The 18,410-nt window shown below is 43.6% G+C and overlaps 1 protein-coding gene across 1 annotated transcript in view; it reads right to left on the bottom strand.

Annotated features, from left to right (window-relative positions):
• Positions 1 to 8,434: 8,434 nt before the first annotated feature.
• Positions 8,435 to 18,410, bottom strand: part of INTS7 (integrator complex subunit 7) — a 159,126-nt gene continuing 149,150 nt past the window's right edge. Inside the window, exon 20 of the mRNA XM_082249275.1 lies at positions 8,435 to 8,810. Coding sequence (XP_082105401.1) covers positions 8,517 to 8,810 — 294 coding nt within the window. The 3' untranslated portion in view covers positions 8,435 to 8,516. The remainder of the gene's footprint in view (positions 8,811 to 18,410) is intronic.

Genomic DNA, 18,410 nt, shown 5'->3' with positions numbered 1-18,410 from the left:
GCAGAAGTTTAAGTGGAGGAAACGCATAGATCAGTCGATACTGACCCCAAGGAGCAACCAGTGCGTCTGTGGCGTCAGCCAGAGGATCCCGAGACTTAGCTACAAACCTCTGTACCTTCTCATTGAGCGGAGAAACTAACAGGTCTACATCAGGTTTCCCCCACCGGACACAGAAAAGGTAAAACACCTCCGGGTGCAGGGACCATTCCACCTGATCCAGCACCTAATGACTCAAGTAATCCGCCTGCCATTTCACCACTCCAGATACATGCACGGTGGAGAGGGCTGGAACAAAGTTTTCTGCCCATATTAACATCTCGGCCACCTTCCGGGCCTCCAGGACACTCTTGGTGCCCCCTTGATGATTGACGTATACCACGGCCGTGGAATTGTCTAATTGAATACAAACTGGACAACCCTGCAGACGATTTGTCCAGTGACTCAAGCAAAGCTTTACTGCTCTGAGTTCCAGAATATTGATGAGAAGTCTGGACTCTTCCAGAGTCCAGGTTTCCTGGACACACAGCTTTCCAAGTACCCCCCCCCCCCCCCCCCCCAGGCAGGCAGGCTGGCATCCATCTATACCACAGTCCAATACAATGGAAGGAAGGACTTTCCCTGACACAGGGCCAAGGAACGGAGCCACAACAGAGGAGCACTTCTTACGTTTTGACTCAACCTAATTGGATTGTCCAAAGATTTTGGATCCTTGTTCCACTTGACAAGAATACCCCTTTGCAGAGGCTTCGTGTGGAACTGAGCAAACGGAACTGCACCGAAGGTAGACACCATCAGGCCTAGAGCTCGCATGCAAGTTTGCAATGAGGACAGAGTGCTGGATAACAGCAACCAAATTGCCCTCTGCAACTTTGCAGCTTTTCCGGGGGAAGAAACACCCTTGGAGAGGCTGAGTCCAGAGTCAGACCCAGATAAACCATTTTGGAGGCTGGGACCAGAGCAGATTTTCTGAAATTGATGGTCCAACCGAACTCTTGCAGAGTCCGTACAGTGATTGACAGATCGCACGCCAGAACTGAGTGGGAGTCTGCTCTTAAGAGGAAATCATCCAGGTACCACAGTACCACAATCCCCCACTGTCACAGTAATGCCAATACTGGAGCCTACACATTGGTGAAGACTAGGGATCGACTGATTATCGGCCAAGCCGATATATTGGGGGCCGATATGCACTTTCCCCGATATATCGTAATCGGCCCCTGAGGTTACCGATATTTTAGGAAAGTGCTTGTACCAGAGTGATGCCTGCAACTAGAGGTATCACCCCGGTACCGGCGTCCATAGCCGATGGTCGGCTGTCTTGTAATGGCAACCGATGCGGCTGAGAAGCCGCTCAGCTGTCATTACAAGGAGCAGGAGGGGACATCCCCCCCCTCCCGCCGCCGTCCACGGCTCGCCGGGTCTGCTGTCCCACTGGGAGACCCGAGCATCCAGTCTGCACAGTCACCGAAGACCCGATCAAAGCCGCATTCGGCTCGGATTGGGTCTTCATGTAAAAAACCAGAAGTGAGGTCATGTTATCACTTCCAGGTACTCGGAGCCAAATTTAAAAAAAATACAGCATTCAAAACAGCCAAACTTGGCGTTTTGAATGCTTTTAAGTACAGAGGAGGGGTTTGGGGTGTTTTAGACCCCCAGATCCCTCCACAAGAGTACCTGTCAAAAAATAAAAAACATTTTTTTAATGTACGAAAATATAGGCCAATATCGGCCGATACCGATATGTGATGACCAAAATATCAGTATCGACAATAAAAAAACGATATCGGTCGATCACTAGTGAAGACCCTGGGGAACGGAGGCGAGGCCAAAGGGTAACGCCACAAATTGATAATGTTTCTCTCCTACAGCGAAGCGAAGAAAACGCTGGAGCCCAGCGTAAATAGGGATGTGCAGATATGCGTCCTCGATATCGATAGAGGCCAAAAAGTCCCCTTGGTGTAGGAACGCAACTACCGTGCGAATGGACTCCATTCGAAACCTACCCGCATGAAGCGATTCAGAGCCTTGAGGTCCAGAATTGGACGCATTTTTCCTTCTTTCCTGGGAACAGTAAACATGTTTGGAAAAAAACCCTTGAAAGCGTTCTCGAGAGGGAACCGGCACAATCACCCTTTGCGACAGCAGATCTTGTACCGCCTCTCGTAGATCCCTTAAGCGATCTGAAGATAGGCGTAGATTGGACGGGAAGAATCTGTCCGACGGTCGGGACCTGAATCCGATCTTGTAACCCGATCGGAGCAGCTCGTGGGCACATTTGTCCTGAATCAAGGCGGTCCTTGGTTCCGTAGAGAAGACAAAGACGTCCCCCCACCCCAGATACGGGTGAAGGCGTCCCTTCATGCTGAGGGAGATTTGTTCGCAGATCTGGAGGGGCCTGTTCTCGGCTTACCTGACCACATCTTCTTGGAACCCCCAGATGACCTAAATTACTTAGATCCTTTCTCCTGCGCGCCGAAGGGGCCACCTGTGTGCTAAAAAATAAGGGCCTCGTCTATTACGCGGTGACTTGCCCTTAGCGGATAGAGGAAGAAGAGTACTCTTCCCACCTGTGAGTCCTTTGATCAATTCGTCCAACAAAGACCCAAATAAGCGGACCCCCATAAAGGGAAGATCTTATAGAGCCTTTTTAGAAGCCTGGTCCGAAGACCAGCTTTTTAGCCACACAATGCACGGTTACCATTATTGCGTTTAGAACAACTCCACTGACTCACAACAATTTTGTCACAGTAGGCGGGAAAAGGGAGTATCTTTGCCGCTTTTAGGGTATCTGCGGGCCCCGAGGGGACTGGCGCCCCCCTTTTTAAAATTTTCTGCACCGATACAATCAGTGCAACCACCAGCGCCCTTGCATGTGCATTAAAAAATTAATCATCCTCACCGCAGAGCAAGCGAAGTGCATGGACACAGACCTAGTAGAGTAGCTATGTGCTAAGCTCACTCTGGGAACATAACAAGCAGGGGGGGGGGGGGGGTCGCCCACCACAGTCCCGCAAAGGAGACGCCGGCTTAAGTTACACAAAAAGAACCCTTTTAGACCTAAGGGTCTCCACCATAAATTACATAAAAGGACATAGCCCCCTATAAAGGGGAAGAGGGGGCCCGCCGTGATACAGACGCGCAAGCTGAGAACCCCCCACACAACAATGCTCCACGGCCGGTTCAAGGGGAGCGCCAGGCAGTCCATATGTCCACCCCCCTGTAGGGGGGAGGAAGGGCGGACATCCTTCTGTTGCTCTGCCGGTCAGCAGCTCAAACAGCCTGGTCAGCAGCTTGGAGAGCCAGCCTCGAGTAGGCTGCAAAGCCACGGCCTAAATTAGGGGCCCAATCTGGTCACAAGTCCGCCGTCAACTCTGTGAGCTTGATCGGCAACTCGGACAGCTCGGTTAGGAGCTCAGACAGCCTGGTCAATCGCCCGGACAGCATGGTCAGTCACTCAGACAGCCAGCTCCGTCAGCCGCAAGCCGCTGCCTCAATTTTTTGCTTGATCTGGCCGTGCAAGGCATCCGCCTGTCAGCTTTGTCAGGCACCTCATCTCGGTCAAGTTGGTCAGGCACCTCATCTCGGTCAGTTTGGTCAGACAGCTGCGAGTAGGCCGCAAAGCGGTGGACTAAATTTTCAGCCCGACCCAGACACGTACGGGGCAGACCCGCGGATGAAGAAACATCAGCTACCCCCCCCCCCCAAGCCTATAACCACCGCAGGGAGCCCAAAGGACATCCCTGCCCCAGTCACTAACCCACAGGGGGCCAGAAACTCTCAAAAAACCTGAGTGTGATCTGGACAGCCCAGTCAGCAACAACCAACCCAGAGACCGCTAGAGCTATGGGAAGGGGACACTACTCACCATACCTACGACAATCGGGTGGGCACCACCCTTGACAGACTACCTCTCTACTCAGGGTGGGGATGCGGATGACCAAGCGACACGCTGCAATTCAGGCCGAACCAGGTCGTGTGCGTTCCGGTGAGGTGTTTCACTCATGGGCCAGCCCCCATCCATTGGGGCTCTGTTGTGGCGAGGCCTAGCGCGGGGCTATAACCTGCACACGCTCGCTGGCCAGACTGGGAGACCTTATGGATCTAGGAACTTCAGTCCGAAACACAGTCCGGCTGTTGATTGCAGTTCTCTCAAGAACATAACTAGCTAAAAAATCTAATTTTAACAAAGGTTCCCATTACCATAAAAAAAAACAAGCTAAGACCGAAGTCCCAGCTGGGAACTAGGTCGTACTCCTAAACTAGGCAGAAGCAAACTGAATGCCTATAGCAGAGTGACTGGGTGAATGCCTTCAGGGACTGCCCCATAGGCGTGGTAAAGATTTTTCCTGCCTAGTGTCCTACCCCTGTAGGGGGCAGCATAACCCAATGGTTAAGAAGATTATGGACCTGCGTCTGTCAATGAATGATAAAGAAATACTTTTTTCATGTATTTTATGGTCACTTTTTTATCTGTTTTGTATGTGAATAAATTGTATCTTTGTATACAAATGATTGTAATCGGATGTGCTCATCCATTTGCGACAACCCTACATCCTTTTAAGTCCTATATCCATGGGTGGGAGATATCTCTCCTAGAAACCCCTCTCCTGTCTTTATATTTACTAAAATAATTACATTTCCGTAACCTGCGTACTGTGGAAGCCCAGATATAGTGAATGCAGGGTCCTGGGTTTCGGAACACTTTAAGGCTGAACTGCAGGCATATATAATAAAACCCTGACAGATGCAGTTATGTGCTGTAAAATCCTGAAAACTGCTTTTAAATGCAACTCATGCAAGTACCTGAATTTGATTGACTGTGAAAGGGAGCACTCGGGGCTAATCAGGTCTCCAGCAGAGAGATGACCTGATCACTCTGTTGCTGTTCCTTTACTGTTAAATGACAAACTGGGGGCAGAAAGGTGACCTAGCTGTGTCACTTAACTGCAGCCAAGAAAAGTCAAATTATCAGACTGGCTATGCTGCCTGTTACAATTGTGCAAATCTCAAGATTAGGTGGATAGAAATATATATTCTTTGACAGGTAGGAGAGCTCTTATAATATGTATTTCAATTTTCTGCTTGGAGCTCAGCTTTAAAAGGTGACACTCCAACCCAAAGGCTGGAAGAGAGACTTGCTGGGTCGTACATCAGCTAGTTTTTTTTTCACAGTGCTGCTGAAAATGACCCTTGCTTTTTTCCCCCAATCTAACAGCATCGGTGAATAGGGGATGTTGTATGTTGTTTATTGCTCTCCCTCTCTTTCTTGTCACAGCTCTTAACCAATGCCAGTCCAGGCAAATTCTAACATTCCTCTCTTACAAAAAAAAAAAAAAAAAAACACAAAGTTTTTTTTTTGCTAGAAAACGATTTAGAACCCCCAAACATTATATCTTTATTTAGGCCCTACAGAATAAGATGGAAGGGCATTGCATATTTTTAAGTCACACGATATTTGCGCAGTGGTTTTTCAAATGCTAATTTTTTGGAAAGAATACAGTTTAATGAATTTTAAATGCACAAAATCACAATAGAATACCCAAATGTTTGGTACAGTATAAAAGTTGATGTTACGCCAAGTAGATACCAAATATGTCATGCTTTAAAATTGCATCCACCCGTGGAACAGCGATAAATTACGATACCTGAAAATTTCCATAGGCAACGCAAAAAAAAGCCTTTACAAGTTACCAGTTTAGAGTTACACAGGAGGTCTGGCGCTAATTATTGCTCTCGCTCTGATGTTTGCGGCGATAACTCGTGTGCAATCGCCATTTACATATACGTGCAGGACCTACGTGTGCATTCACACGGGGGAACGGGGCGCTTTTTTTTTTTTTTTAACTGCTATATGCTAGTATGAACATCATCCTTTGTAATAATAGCATGGGCCATGACAGGTCCTCTTTATGAAGAGATTTGGGGTCTCTGAGGCCCCACATCTGTCCTCTAGCCTCCAATGCAGCCAATCAGACACAGATTGGTCTGATCGGCTGCTTTACTGGCCAGTAACAGCCAGGTAAACAAAGAACTGAAACAGGAAGTGACCAAATCCTTGTTACATTTTCGGTTTCTGATGTCAAACAATGGGAGGAGCAACATCCGTTCCTCTCACTGTGTGCCCAAAGCTGGCTGCCACCAGTCGCATTCTTACTGGGCTCCCCAATCACAAAGGAAAGCCCGGTAAAGGCGGCATCCCCAGGGGGAGGGGGTAAACATAATTCAGCGGCTTGTTTAGCCGCACAAATTACTTTTATTTTGTGAAGAATCGCTGGTCCTAAAGAATAACATCTTGATAACTGCTGCAGCGATGACTGAGATGCCACTCTTCCTGTCCAAGGATGTTTCTAAATGTAGGGCAGATGGGAAGTAGTTAAGAGCACCACCCTCTTTGGTCTCTGGTGGAAATACAGGGCAGAACTTTCTATACCATTTTCAGTGACCAACAATAAAATAGGGTATGGAGGATGATCTAGGGGCTTCCCAATGGTGGATTTACATAAAATATGTTGTGAATCTTTGTTGACCCTGCAGGAATAATGTAATGTCCTGCCCTACATAACATACTTAACATTAGGGCTCAAATTGTCAGTGTTGGCGGTCTTGTCATTTTTGGGATTTTCCTTATTTCTGCCTTTAACATCCTCAATTTGGTAAGAGGCTCTCAAATCGGTGGTGGTTTTCCTTATTCACAATTGCCTTCTCTTTGTCTACAACTATTGGGAAGTGTCATTTATGTTTGTACACAAGTATACTTCTGGTAAGCAGTTTCACAACTGGTGACGGATACACAAACTTCTTACGTGGTGCACTCTCAGGGTGTTTAAAGCGGAGTTCCACCCTGGTTATACATTTTTTTTTACAAAAATACCCCCGGGACAGTCAGGGCTAGCACATTCCACAATGGCTAGCCTCTGATCTGTCCCGGGTTGCACTTACCTTTCAGGAGAAATACTTACCTTGAAATTGTCTTCTCCAGCGCTGCCATCTCAGGTGTGGGCAGCTTGAAGCCAGCACGATCCTCTTCCGCGTCCTCTTCGGTCCTCTTCCTCCTTCTTCGGTCCCACGATGCACTGCACCGGCCCCGACGTCACTTCCGGGTCGCGCGCGTCATCCCTCCACAGCTTCTGGGCATGCCCAGAAGCTGTTTAGAAGGGAATGACGCGCGCGCCCCGGAACTGACGTCGGGGCCGGTGCAGGCGCAATGATTCCTGGGAGCGATGACGTTCAGCTCCCAGGAATCATTGCAAAAGCCAGGAAGTGACGAATCGCCGTGGCCGCCGAGGGGAGGAAGAAGGAAGTAAGGTGAGTATATTTTCTCTAAAAGGTAAGTGAAAAAAAAAAAAAATTGCGATTATCCATTTGTTTTTCAGGTGACCGGGAGCGAGAAGATGGAGGTAAGTATAAATTTCGGGTGGAACTCCGCTTTAAGTAATAATACTTGTTGTTACGTTATTATGCTATGGCGTTTTTCCACGACTCCATGACACCATTTCTTGTGAGCTCAATATATGGTTTTCTTCAATCAAGTCATCTCTGCATTTAAATCACAGCAATCACCTATTGTTTATCTGGTAAGCGCATTACCTAAGGGACTCTGGATTCCTTGTGTGCCGATCACATTATTTCACATCACTTTCGAATTATTTTCACTTAACTGTATCAGGACTTGATTTATCTTGGGCATTGAGTTGTTCTATATCACTAAGCGCGACTTAATTTTATGTATTGGTTTAAGGGTGTGGTCACACTTGAAGTTGCCGCTAAAATCCAACACTCACCTTTAGCGCAGTTATTTTCCTTTTTCATACTTAACATTAGTACCTGGATACGTACTGCATTTACCCTTTGAGAGTCTTGTGATTCTAACCATAGATTTACTCAGGTCTTTAAAAAGTATTTCTGCCCTGTCTAGTTGTGTGCCGTGTCTTTTGGGTGGATCCCTTCCCCCTCTATTTGTCCTGCAACATTATTATATAAACCACAGATGCATCACATGTTTTAGTTATCCAGCACCCAAAGCTGCTCCTGAATTAGCAGTTTCCACGAAACAGGTCGAGCCATCTATAGCAGAAAAACCTACCTTAAGCCGACAGGCTTAGGAATATGTAACAGTATATACAATGTCCTACTATGCTTTTTATGCATTTTCACTGTCCACTAATTTCAGGCTTTTTAAATGTGTATCAAGGAAGGTGGAATTTAATTTATATATCTCTATTCTTGCGCCTATAAAGTCCATGAATTTTGCCAAATAGTTGTTTTGCCTGGGACATGGCGTTTTATATATATATGGTGGGACATGGCGTTATTTTTTTCTGGGTCCTTGCATTACCACCTGGCAATTACCCATAGGTGTTTTCCTTCGAATATCTACATAGTCAGGTTAAAAGGAAAAAATGAACGTAAACACACAAAAAAGGCACACTATATGTAGTTTCCATTGAATATTTATATAAAAAGAAATAACAAAACCAGTCGTAGTTGGACATAAAACAGCTTATCAGATAGTAATGTTAGAATCGGGAGAAGGCATTTCGCTGTTGCTGGGCAGGCTGCTGGACCTGTTGCTGTTGCTGCTGTTGCTGTAGCCGTACCTGCTGGGAGTACGGATCTTCTAATGATTTAACGAAGATTGTGGTCTTGGGGCCAGTTTTCCAGAGTACGCCATTGGAGTCCACCACAGAGGATTCTACGGTGATCTGGTGTGTCCCCAGCACAGAGAGGTTTAACAGGAACTGTGTACTGAAATAATCATTATGAGGTTCCACCCTCTGTTCTATCTCACTCCTTAAACCTTCCAAAGGCATCTAAAAATAAGTAGGAAAGAGGTTGGTGGTAAATTACTAAACATACAGAACAAAAGCACAGCAGATAAGGTTTCAGTAAGGTTTCCTTATTCGCTTTTTTTTTTTGTTTTGAAAAGAAGCTGTACTGTACCTGTAATGTAAAAGTTAAATTGCCTTAGGGTAGATTTCAATGTTTGTCAATCTACCAGTCCCCTGAAGCGCAACCGGTGTTCAAATCGCTGTGATGCCTCCCCACCACCTGTTTTAACCACATTTGCTGACAAATGCGCTGCAACCATGAGCAATGCACACAGTGGCTGAGAATTTGCAGCACTTCCCTGTTCACCCACCTGGGTTGTGATTGGCAGATCACTACATGTTGGGAGTTTTGCTTTGCACCCACAGCACATAAATGACCCTGTGTAGGTATAAAATACATGTATGGGATATAATATATATATATATATATATATATATATATATATATATATATATATATATATATAGATATAGATACACACACACACACACACACACACTATATTACCAAATGTTTTGGGACACCTGCCTTTACATGCACATGAACTTTAATGGCATTCCAGTCTTAGTCTGTAGGGTTCAACGTTGAGCTGGCCCACTCTTTGCAGCTATAACAGCTTCAACTCTTCTGGGAAGGCTGTCCACAAGGTTCAGGAGTGTGTCTATGGGAAAGTTTGACCACTCTTGCAGAAGCGCATTCGTGAGGTCAGGCACTGATGTTGGACGAGAGGGCCTGGCTCGCAGTCTCCACTCTAATTCACCCCCTAAAAGTTATATCGGGTTGAGGTCAGGACTCTGTGCAGGCTAGTCAAGTTCCTCCACCCCAAACTTGCTCATCCATGTCTTTCTGGGCCTTGCTTTGTGCACTGGTGGGCAGTAATGTTGGAACAGGAAGGGGCCATCCCCAAACTGTTCCCACAAAGTTGGGAGCATGAAATTGTCCTGCCTGGCTGACGTCACATTAACCGGAACTACAGCGGAGTGATTCCATACCTGCGCCGGCTGATTTCTGGCTCTGCGTACACACCGCTCATCGGTCCTTGGAGATTAACCTCTCAGCATCCGTGTCGCTCCCTGTCGGTGCCCTTGTCCACTCCAGCCCAGGGTGATGTAAGCAATTCATGTACTTTTTTCCTTGGTCCCCATTACCAGTAAACTGTTAAACCCCCTTTTTTACTGGATGTCCACCTGGCTTTTTAATCCTTTGCATCCTGGAGTGTTTATGCACTGCCATTTTCACGTACTTGCAACTCAATATTGAATCCTACCGACTAATCTCATTAAAGCTCATGTGCCTGTAAGGGCAGGTGCCCCAATACTTTTGGTAATATAGTGTGTGTGCATATATATATATATATATATTATATACATATATATATATATATATATATACTTACACCCTGTCCGCTGCCTGTTGCAGCTCAAGGGTGGCAGTAAAAACACAGTTCAACTGTGCATTTTTACTGCCCCTAACATGAAGCCTTAGGGTCACACAAGAAACTCTGTAGCAGTGATCTGTAGCAGCCACAATATCGGTTTGTCCTCTCTAGTAATTTGTATCTGAACACAGAGTTGCTGCTATAGCAGACAGTAATGCTTATTTAGGTAGTTGGAAATTGTTGACTTTCCAGTGACATCAGTGGCTGCATTCAATAGAACAACAACTGAAACTGGCGATTCTTTGGCCAAATCCTGAGTAAAAAAAATAAAAATAGAATTTTATACCCGCCATAAATTCAGTTTCTTGGAACCAAGTGAGGAACACAGGAAGCCACCTTCAGGGGGATTGGACACTGGCAAACAAAAAAACTGTGGGCTAGCCCAGGGTATCACCACTCATACTGCCAGCATGCCTCAGTTTAGTAGCAAAACTTTACCAAATGCATGATCATAACCATGGGGGGGGGGGGGGGTGTGACTATATCCCTTAATGGACACCAAAACAAGGAATTTACACGGAGTATAACACATCCTATCGTCTTTCCTGTTTATTGGGGGGACAGAGGAAGTCTTAGAACTTTGGGACATCCAAAAGCAATCCAACTAAGGGATGGGGAACAGTAGGCAAACTAACAGGCCCAATGAACAATAAAACAGAAAACTTGGGACTGCCTGCAGCTCAAAGAGCCACCTGAAGGACCTTACACCTGAAGCTGGCATAATATAAGGCAGAAACGTCCACCTTGTAGAGCTTTGAGAACATGTAAATATAAAACCAGGTAGAAGCTTTACAAATCTTGGAAACTATGCTCAATGCCTCAAAGCCCAGGAGGCACTCACAGAGCTAGTAGAGTGAACCTTAATAGGGTAGGCAGGAACCAGATCTTTGAAACCATACGATTGAACAACAACCGTCTATGCCACCTAGAGATGGCAGAACAAAAAACTGGGGTGCCCTTTCCGGAACTACTGCGAATGAGAAAACAAGGGAATCCATATTTCTGAAAGAAGTAGTGGCTGAGAGACAGACTCACACAGCCCGAACCACATCCAGACAATGGAGGAAAATGTCCTTTTGATGAACTGGAGATTCAAAAATAAGGGTGGAAGAACAATATCCTGGTAAGAGTAAAAGGCAGAGTCTACTGTAGGCAAGAAGTGGCGCATAGCCCTGGGCTTCAACACCACCTTATCTGTATGCAAGACCAAAAAGGGTTCTCTACAAGATAAGGGCACCTGTTCAAACACTCACCTAGCCCATCTCTAAAAATGGAATGGAAGTAGTCATATTCTATTACAAGTCATGTTGTGATTGAATGTTATTTAAAATTACCTTTCCTTTTCCATCTGCAGAGCTGTCATTTTCTGTAAAATGCAATGCAACTTGGCTACCTGGAGGTGTTCTGCACACAAATGGTGTACAGAACAACCCCTGAAAATGTAATGTCCTGCTTGCGTGATTGGCTGATTTTCCCAGAAATCTGCAGTAAGCTACAAATCAGATTTTTGGCATCCTCTGCAACAAAATGTAATTTTAGGTGAGATACTCTCAGAAGGGAAATCCTGTCTAAAGCGATTGCCAATTTCCTCATTAGAGCCCTACAGGTGCAGCAGCAGCTTATTGATAATCATACAACCACTCCCATACAGACTTACTATGCACATGGACACAGAAAAACAAATTACTATATCTTCAGAATAACAAAAGGTAGGAATTCGGAAACAAAGTTTGTTAAAAAATATTGCAATTCATCACTCAGAGGGGAATTTTTTTTCTCAAAAAAGAAAAGCGGTGTTAATCTTTAAAGAACCACCTGAACCTCTGTTACATCTGGACAATCAGACATTTGTTGACTGACAGAGCCCTCAACAGGATATCGTCTAAGTATCTCAAAATGGGGATTCCACAAGAGTGCAACAGGGCTAACACTGTAGACACTTGGTGAACACCCAGGGTGTGAAGGCCTTTCAGCAAACCTCAGAAAACACGAGTGCTGGAAAGATGGGTACATGCAAGTACACATCTTTAAAATCCACAAAAAGCCAGAAAGTCCCTAATGAAGGCAAGCAATGACAGATCTTGTCAGTTCTATATACAGTAAAATTTGTGAACCCAAATGAAGATATTCCAGGCTTTGAGGTCCAGGATGGGGTGAATGTGCCACTTACAGGTTGGGTCCTTAAGATAGGTGCATTCTTCGCCTAAAACAGTTGAGAGAAGGTGAGATAGGGCAGGATCCACAGAAGTATTGGACCACTTCCTAACAAAGCCCACACCAAATGAATACAAAGCCAGCAGGAGGTTACGGGAAGCACACAACCTATCTCAGGGCACTTGCAATCTTTGTAAAGAAACCGTTAGAAAAGTGTCTGAAAAGGGATATGGCCCTTTATGACCCCAAGACGGAAATGGTAGAAGCAACAGGCTGCTCCTCTAGTTTTAGGATGGTGTGCACTGCAACAATAAGAGCTGAAATGGGAGTCATAGCAGTAGACTGCAGTTCCTAAAGGCTCATGCACAAAGGACATTATAAAAAATGCCAGTAGTGTGAACTGTAGAATTGCGCGTTAATGCGTTTCTGCATTAGTATTTTGCCTTGTTTGCATTTGTTTGCAATACTATACTCTCACAAAAGCTTGAGGCCCATGAAATGCTTATAAACGCCAGATAGTTGTGTTTTGACGCATTTTTACAGCTAAATAACTCCTCTTCAAAGTCAAACCTACTAGTTCTGAGCTTTTTTTCCAGCCTGAAAATACCCCTGCCAAAAAATGCTGATAAAAGCCTGCGTGCGTGGACACAGGATAACATGCTGGGGAGTTTACTGGCTGCAGAAAAAAATGATTGAGGCCCAAAACAGCAATAGTAAAAACACCCAGTGTGCATGAGGCTTAAAGGTGGGTCTCATCTGACAAGGGTATAAGCAACTCAGAATCAGAAGCCATAAAGGCCATATGTAGATCACATAAAATATCTGCTGGAGATGGTGTGGGAGTACTTAAAGCCTCTGCATATCAGAGTCAGCAAATAACTGGGTAATGCATGAGTTTAGTAAGAATGTCCGAGAGGGTGGAGGACCCAGCTACACCCAAACGAGCCATACAGGACTCCCCTTTCCCCACCCTGGAATCCAGAGTCAGACATGTGGCCTCAAAGCAGGTAGGTCATGTACAGGCTCAAGTTTAGGAACAGGGCCTAAGGTACTCAAACAAATAGTGAAAAAGAACAAAGAAACCGCGCTTTTACATCACCCCTTTGGTGTTTGAGATACGTCATTTCCGGTCAGCTGGATCGCAGGTGGGCGCAAACCGGGGATTCCTATACAATACATGCTGATCCCTATCTTCTTTGATGTAAGTGCAATACATCCTTCTTTTTTAAATAAATTATTTGATATACTGCACCATGAGAGTGTTTTTTCCTCTCTCTCTCTATATGGCAACACTGAAGCTTTCAATACACTATTTATATACATACTGAATGGATGACAGTAGCGGTTTGAAATAATTCGTGTGACCTCATGTATGACAGCTTGGATTTTCCCATATGCACAATTTGACTCCCTGTAATAGGGGTCAATTAAGTCTGGTGAGTGTTTAGTGCATCTGCATGCTGGTGGAGAGGAACATTTCCTATACTCACTGAGGACGTTATTCACATGTGGGATTATATATGACTACATCGTTTTTATGTATTTTTTATAATTTAAATGAAGACGTATTTTTTTTTTATTTGTCTATTCACTATTGTTTATTTACTATGGTGATATGTATTTTATGATGTAAGAGCGAAGCCGCTTTGTTTTTTTTCACGGTGTGTTTTTTAGACTTTACAACACGCAGCTGTTTATTGTAGTTTATTTGTTTTTTGGTTATTGATTTGCACGGGTTTAGAACCTATTGGGTTCCTATATTTTCTTTTACTCAAGCAAATAAACCAGCTGGTAGCAGGATCGGTGACCAGAGGGTCAGATGGCCAAAGGTAGCCAAAGTCACTGTAGAAAGGAAACAGGAACAGATCTGAAAAATAAAGTTTTACATGGATCTTTCCAACAGGAGCAGCAGTGGAGTGATGCTTCCTCAATGCTGCGTGGTCTAAAAGAGTGTACATGCGTGACACTCCCCCCCCCCCCCCCCCCCCCCAGCAGGTCAGCACTCCCAGTGTTCACCCTTAAAAAAGTTGTCAGGAAATGGGAGAAAATGGTACCCAGTGACCAAATAAAAACAAGGGAGCTCCTAGTGCTTGGCCCAATCAGTAAGAGAGTCTTCAAAGACAGGGCAAGTCCAGAGGCGATCCCTAGACCTGGAAACTGTTTTGCAGCTAACTTAACCAGACCAGAGTCTGGAAAGTGGTCACATGGAACCCAAAGCCCACTTGAAGTCTAGCCCTGGAACATCCAGTCTGGAAGAGTCTGGATGTGGTATGGTAAAAATGCAAGCCTAATAGAAAACAAAACAAAAAAAAATTAAAATCAAGTTTGCCTTTACAATACCAGAGCTGAATAAAAGACATCCCTTCTCAAAGGACACCAGCAGAAAACTGGGGCATGCTGGTAGTGGAAGGGAACCTGGGCCGTCATAAGTTTTTATTTGCTTTGCAAATGTAAAAACCTCCTGTATGCAGCAATATAACCTGAAGTTCCAAGACTTCCTGTGTCGCTAAATGGAAAATAAACTCAATCCCTCAGTGACTAAGCTACAGCTCATTAGAATTTCTTTGACTTTCATGAACTACAATTGATTTTTTCCTTGTAACAAAACTGCCTGTATTATGTATTATTGTATATTATCCAGCTGTATTAATAGTGCAACTTATAGCATTCAAGTGAAATATATAACACCAACATTTTAGATGAGACTAAAATTAAATGATTTGGCCTCACCACCAACCTGTATGTCTGGCGGAAATCCAATACAGTTCACCATCCAAAAAACACCATTCCTACTGTAAAGCATGGAAGTGGTAATATCCTGGTATGGGGGTGTTTCTTTGCAGGAGGGAATGGACCACTTGTCAGGATGAAAATAAAAATGGATGGGGAAAAATACAAATCAAATTCTTGCAGAAAAACTGCTGCCTTCTGCCAGAAATTTTCAATGGAAAGACGGTTTACCTTCCAACATGACAATGACCCAAAACACAAAGCAAAAATTTATGGTTCAACACTTCTAGTAGGGTATTGTATGGGGGTCTATACAGTAAAATTTATATTAAGACCTGTGTATAAAAAAAATTTTTTTGTATCAAATGACAAACCTGTGTAAATTCAGAACAAGTCTATGTGCAAATTCTAGACATAAAGTAAAACCTCTTAAAATTATATCAGCAATGGTATACCATATGTGCAAATGTGCAAAAAGGTGCAAAGGTGAATACCAGAAGTGAAGTGATAAGTAATAAAATGATTCAATAATAAATATCAATTAAATAATGTCCAATAATAAATTAGCAACCATAAAATGACAATCGGTAAGTATAATCATAAAGGTACCAATAAATATAAGTGCGAAAATTAATAATATATATATATATATATATATATAGCTGCCAATGAACAAATAAGTGCAAAGGTGAAAAAAATTCCTTGTAATATATAACTGTGCAAAAAATGGCAGTATAAAAAGTAAAAAAAATATAATAATAAAACGGTGTCCGTATAAATTATCAAGCGAATGGGTCCAAACACATGTGCAGTCTCGGTGATTTTAAATCCAGAAAGAGTCCTAAATAAGTGTAGTCCGTATATGGTGGTTAAAAGTGCTCTTTTCTCTATGCCCAAAGTATGGTGGGTGGGCAGAAGGAAAAAGTGTTCCCCTGAGCCTGGGGTCCTGCGCTTACCAGATTCCCTTACCCCTGCAGGGGTAAACAGCGGGTCGATTATTAGGGGATCGCTCCCACACACTGGCAATCAGGATATCCCCCGACCTCGATTCCTCTCCTTAGTGGTGTACAGATGTCAGCTCAGTAAGTGTATTAGAAATCCAGTACAGTAACCGGGTATGTAGGAGAAAAGGGAAGGAGCCTCCAATAGTGTAAAATTGTTTTTACAAAAGGGCTTTATTAAATAAAAGACATGTACTCACATAATATAAAAACCAAATGTATGCCCGTCTGGCATAGGAGCCGCAACCTCCTCTTTCGTGGTGCACGCCCAGAGATAGCGTGCGTACCAACCGCCGGATGTGCGTTCCAAGCCTCGGGTTCGGTAGACGGAAATGACGTGGTCACGCTCTCGACCGGTTTCGTCTCACTGACGTCATCTGGAGAAGCGTCGACCACGTCGCCTCCGTCTCCTTAAGTATCGCGTGGTTACCAGGCAACCCGGTCCGGAAATGTTGTATTAATTGATATGGCCAATCCGGCCGTGGTGTGTCAGCTGTTGCTAGGCAAAGAAAAGTCTTTAAAACCTATTCTAAAAAGTATACGTAGCCAATCGGAAAATTAGGGGAATTGAATTGTCGGAAGTTACTGGGCAGAAGTGGTGTATTGTTTGAAATGTAGAAAGACATTAAAGGGCTAAGTAGCATAATTATGTATGTGCATTTCGATCAATATATTATATGTAGGCGAAAATGGTATCCGAATGAAAAAGGAATTATATATAATTAACCCGTGTGGTTCGTGAATAGTATTCTATATTTTATAACGAGTCATATAAAAATTTATTCAATGTGGGCAAAAGAACTATAATTACTCCCTCTTTTCCAGATTGGGAGAGTACCTAGACAAATACCTCCAACCCTTAGTACCGAAAGGGAAATCCTATTTAAAGGATAGTGCACAACTTATTAGGGAATTACAAAGTCTTGAAGTCGACGAACAGTGTTTTTTAGTAACAGTGGATGCCAATTCATTGTATACTAGTATCAAGCAAAAGGATGGACTACAAGGAGTAAAAAGAGCACTACATTTAGATTCGGATCTCAAACAAATACAGATAAAATTTATTTTAGAAGGTTTACAATTAGCTATGTCCCACAATTACTTTTGGCACTCCAAGGATTTCTATGTCCAAACTAAGGGTGTGGCGATGGGAGCGAGATACGCACCAAGCGTAGCAAACGTTTTCATGAACCTACTGGAAGAAGAGCTCATTTATTCCACCCACAGACCCCACCTGAGCTTCTACCGCAGATATATAGATGATATCTTTATGATATGGAAAGGACCACAGGATACATTAGAAACCTTTATCAACGAGCTGAATAACAACCAATACGGCATTAAATTCACTGGACATCAGGACCTAAAACAAGTCGATTTTTTAGATTTACAAATTTTTAAAGATAACGGGAAATTGAACACGCGCACCTTTTTTAAACCCACTGACAAGAACGGGTATATCCCTGTATCGAGTTGTCACCACCCTAAGTGGAAACAAAACATACCCAAAGGACAATACATGCGATTGAGGAGGAACTGTGGTAAATTAGAGGAATACGATATACAAGCAAATATACTGACCGAGAAGTTTATTGAAAAAGGATATAATAAGAAAATACTGGAAACCACAAAGAAGAATGGTAGAAATAAGAGGAGGGACGAATTATTAAAAGAAAAACCTAGAGACAACAATAATGCATTCGAAATGGCTTTTATTACCGGTTTTAACCAGCAACATAGACAAATGGAAAAAAATTTTTAAAAATACTGGCCGATTTTAAAATCAGACAGGACTTTAGCAAAAATCCTACCTAGACAACCGAAATTTATATATCGGAAAGCCCCAGCACTTAGGAACAGGCTAGTCCATAATGTGGTAGACCCACCTAAATCTATAAAGATTTTTCCAGACCTAAAAGGATTTATAAGATGCAGGAAATGCTTAGCATGCAGAAACAATACATTACAATCAAGGAAGATGACTGAGTTCAGATCTTGTTTTAACAAACGGAAGTTTAAGATTAACAAATTGATTACCTGCTCTAGCACACATGTGACATATGTCATAGAGTGTCCATGTCATAAACAATACGTGGGGAGAACCACAAGGCCATTGTATGTACGAATAAGAGAGCATATAAAAAATATTAAAAAAGGCTTCCCCCAAGCATGGTCTATCAAGACATTTCCTCGAAATGCACAACAAAAATCCTAAAGGCTTATTATTCTATGGTATCGATACCATAAAAGCCCACTGG

This window comes from Pelophylax lessonae, assembly GCF_965119305.1.
Source record: "Pelophylax lessonae genome assembly, chromosome: 3".
In the NCBI taxonomy this organism is placed as follows: domain Eukaryota; kingdom Metazoa; phylum Chordata; class Amphibia; order Anura; family Ranidae; genus Pelophylax; species Pelophylax lessonae.
This window is presented reverse-complemented; position numbering and strand designations above follow the sequence as displayed.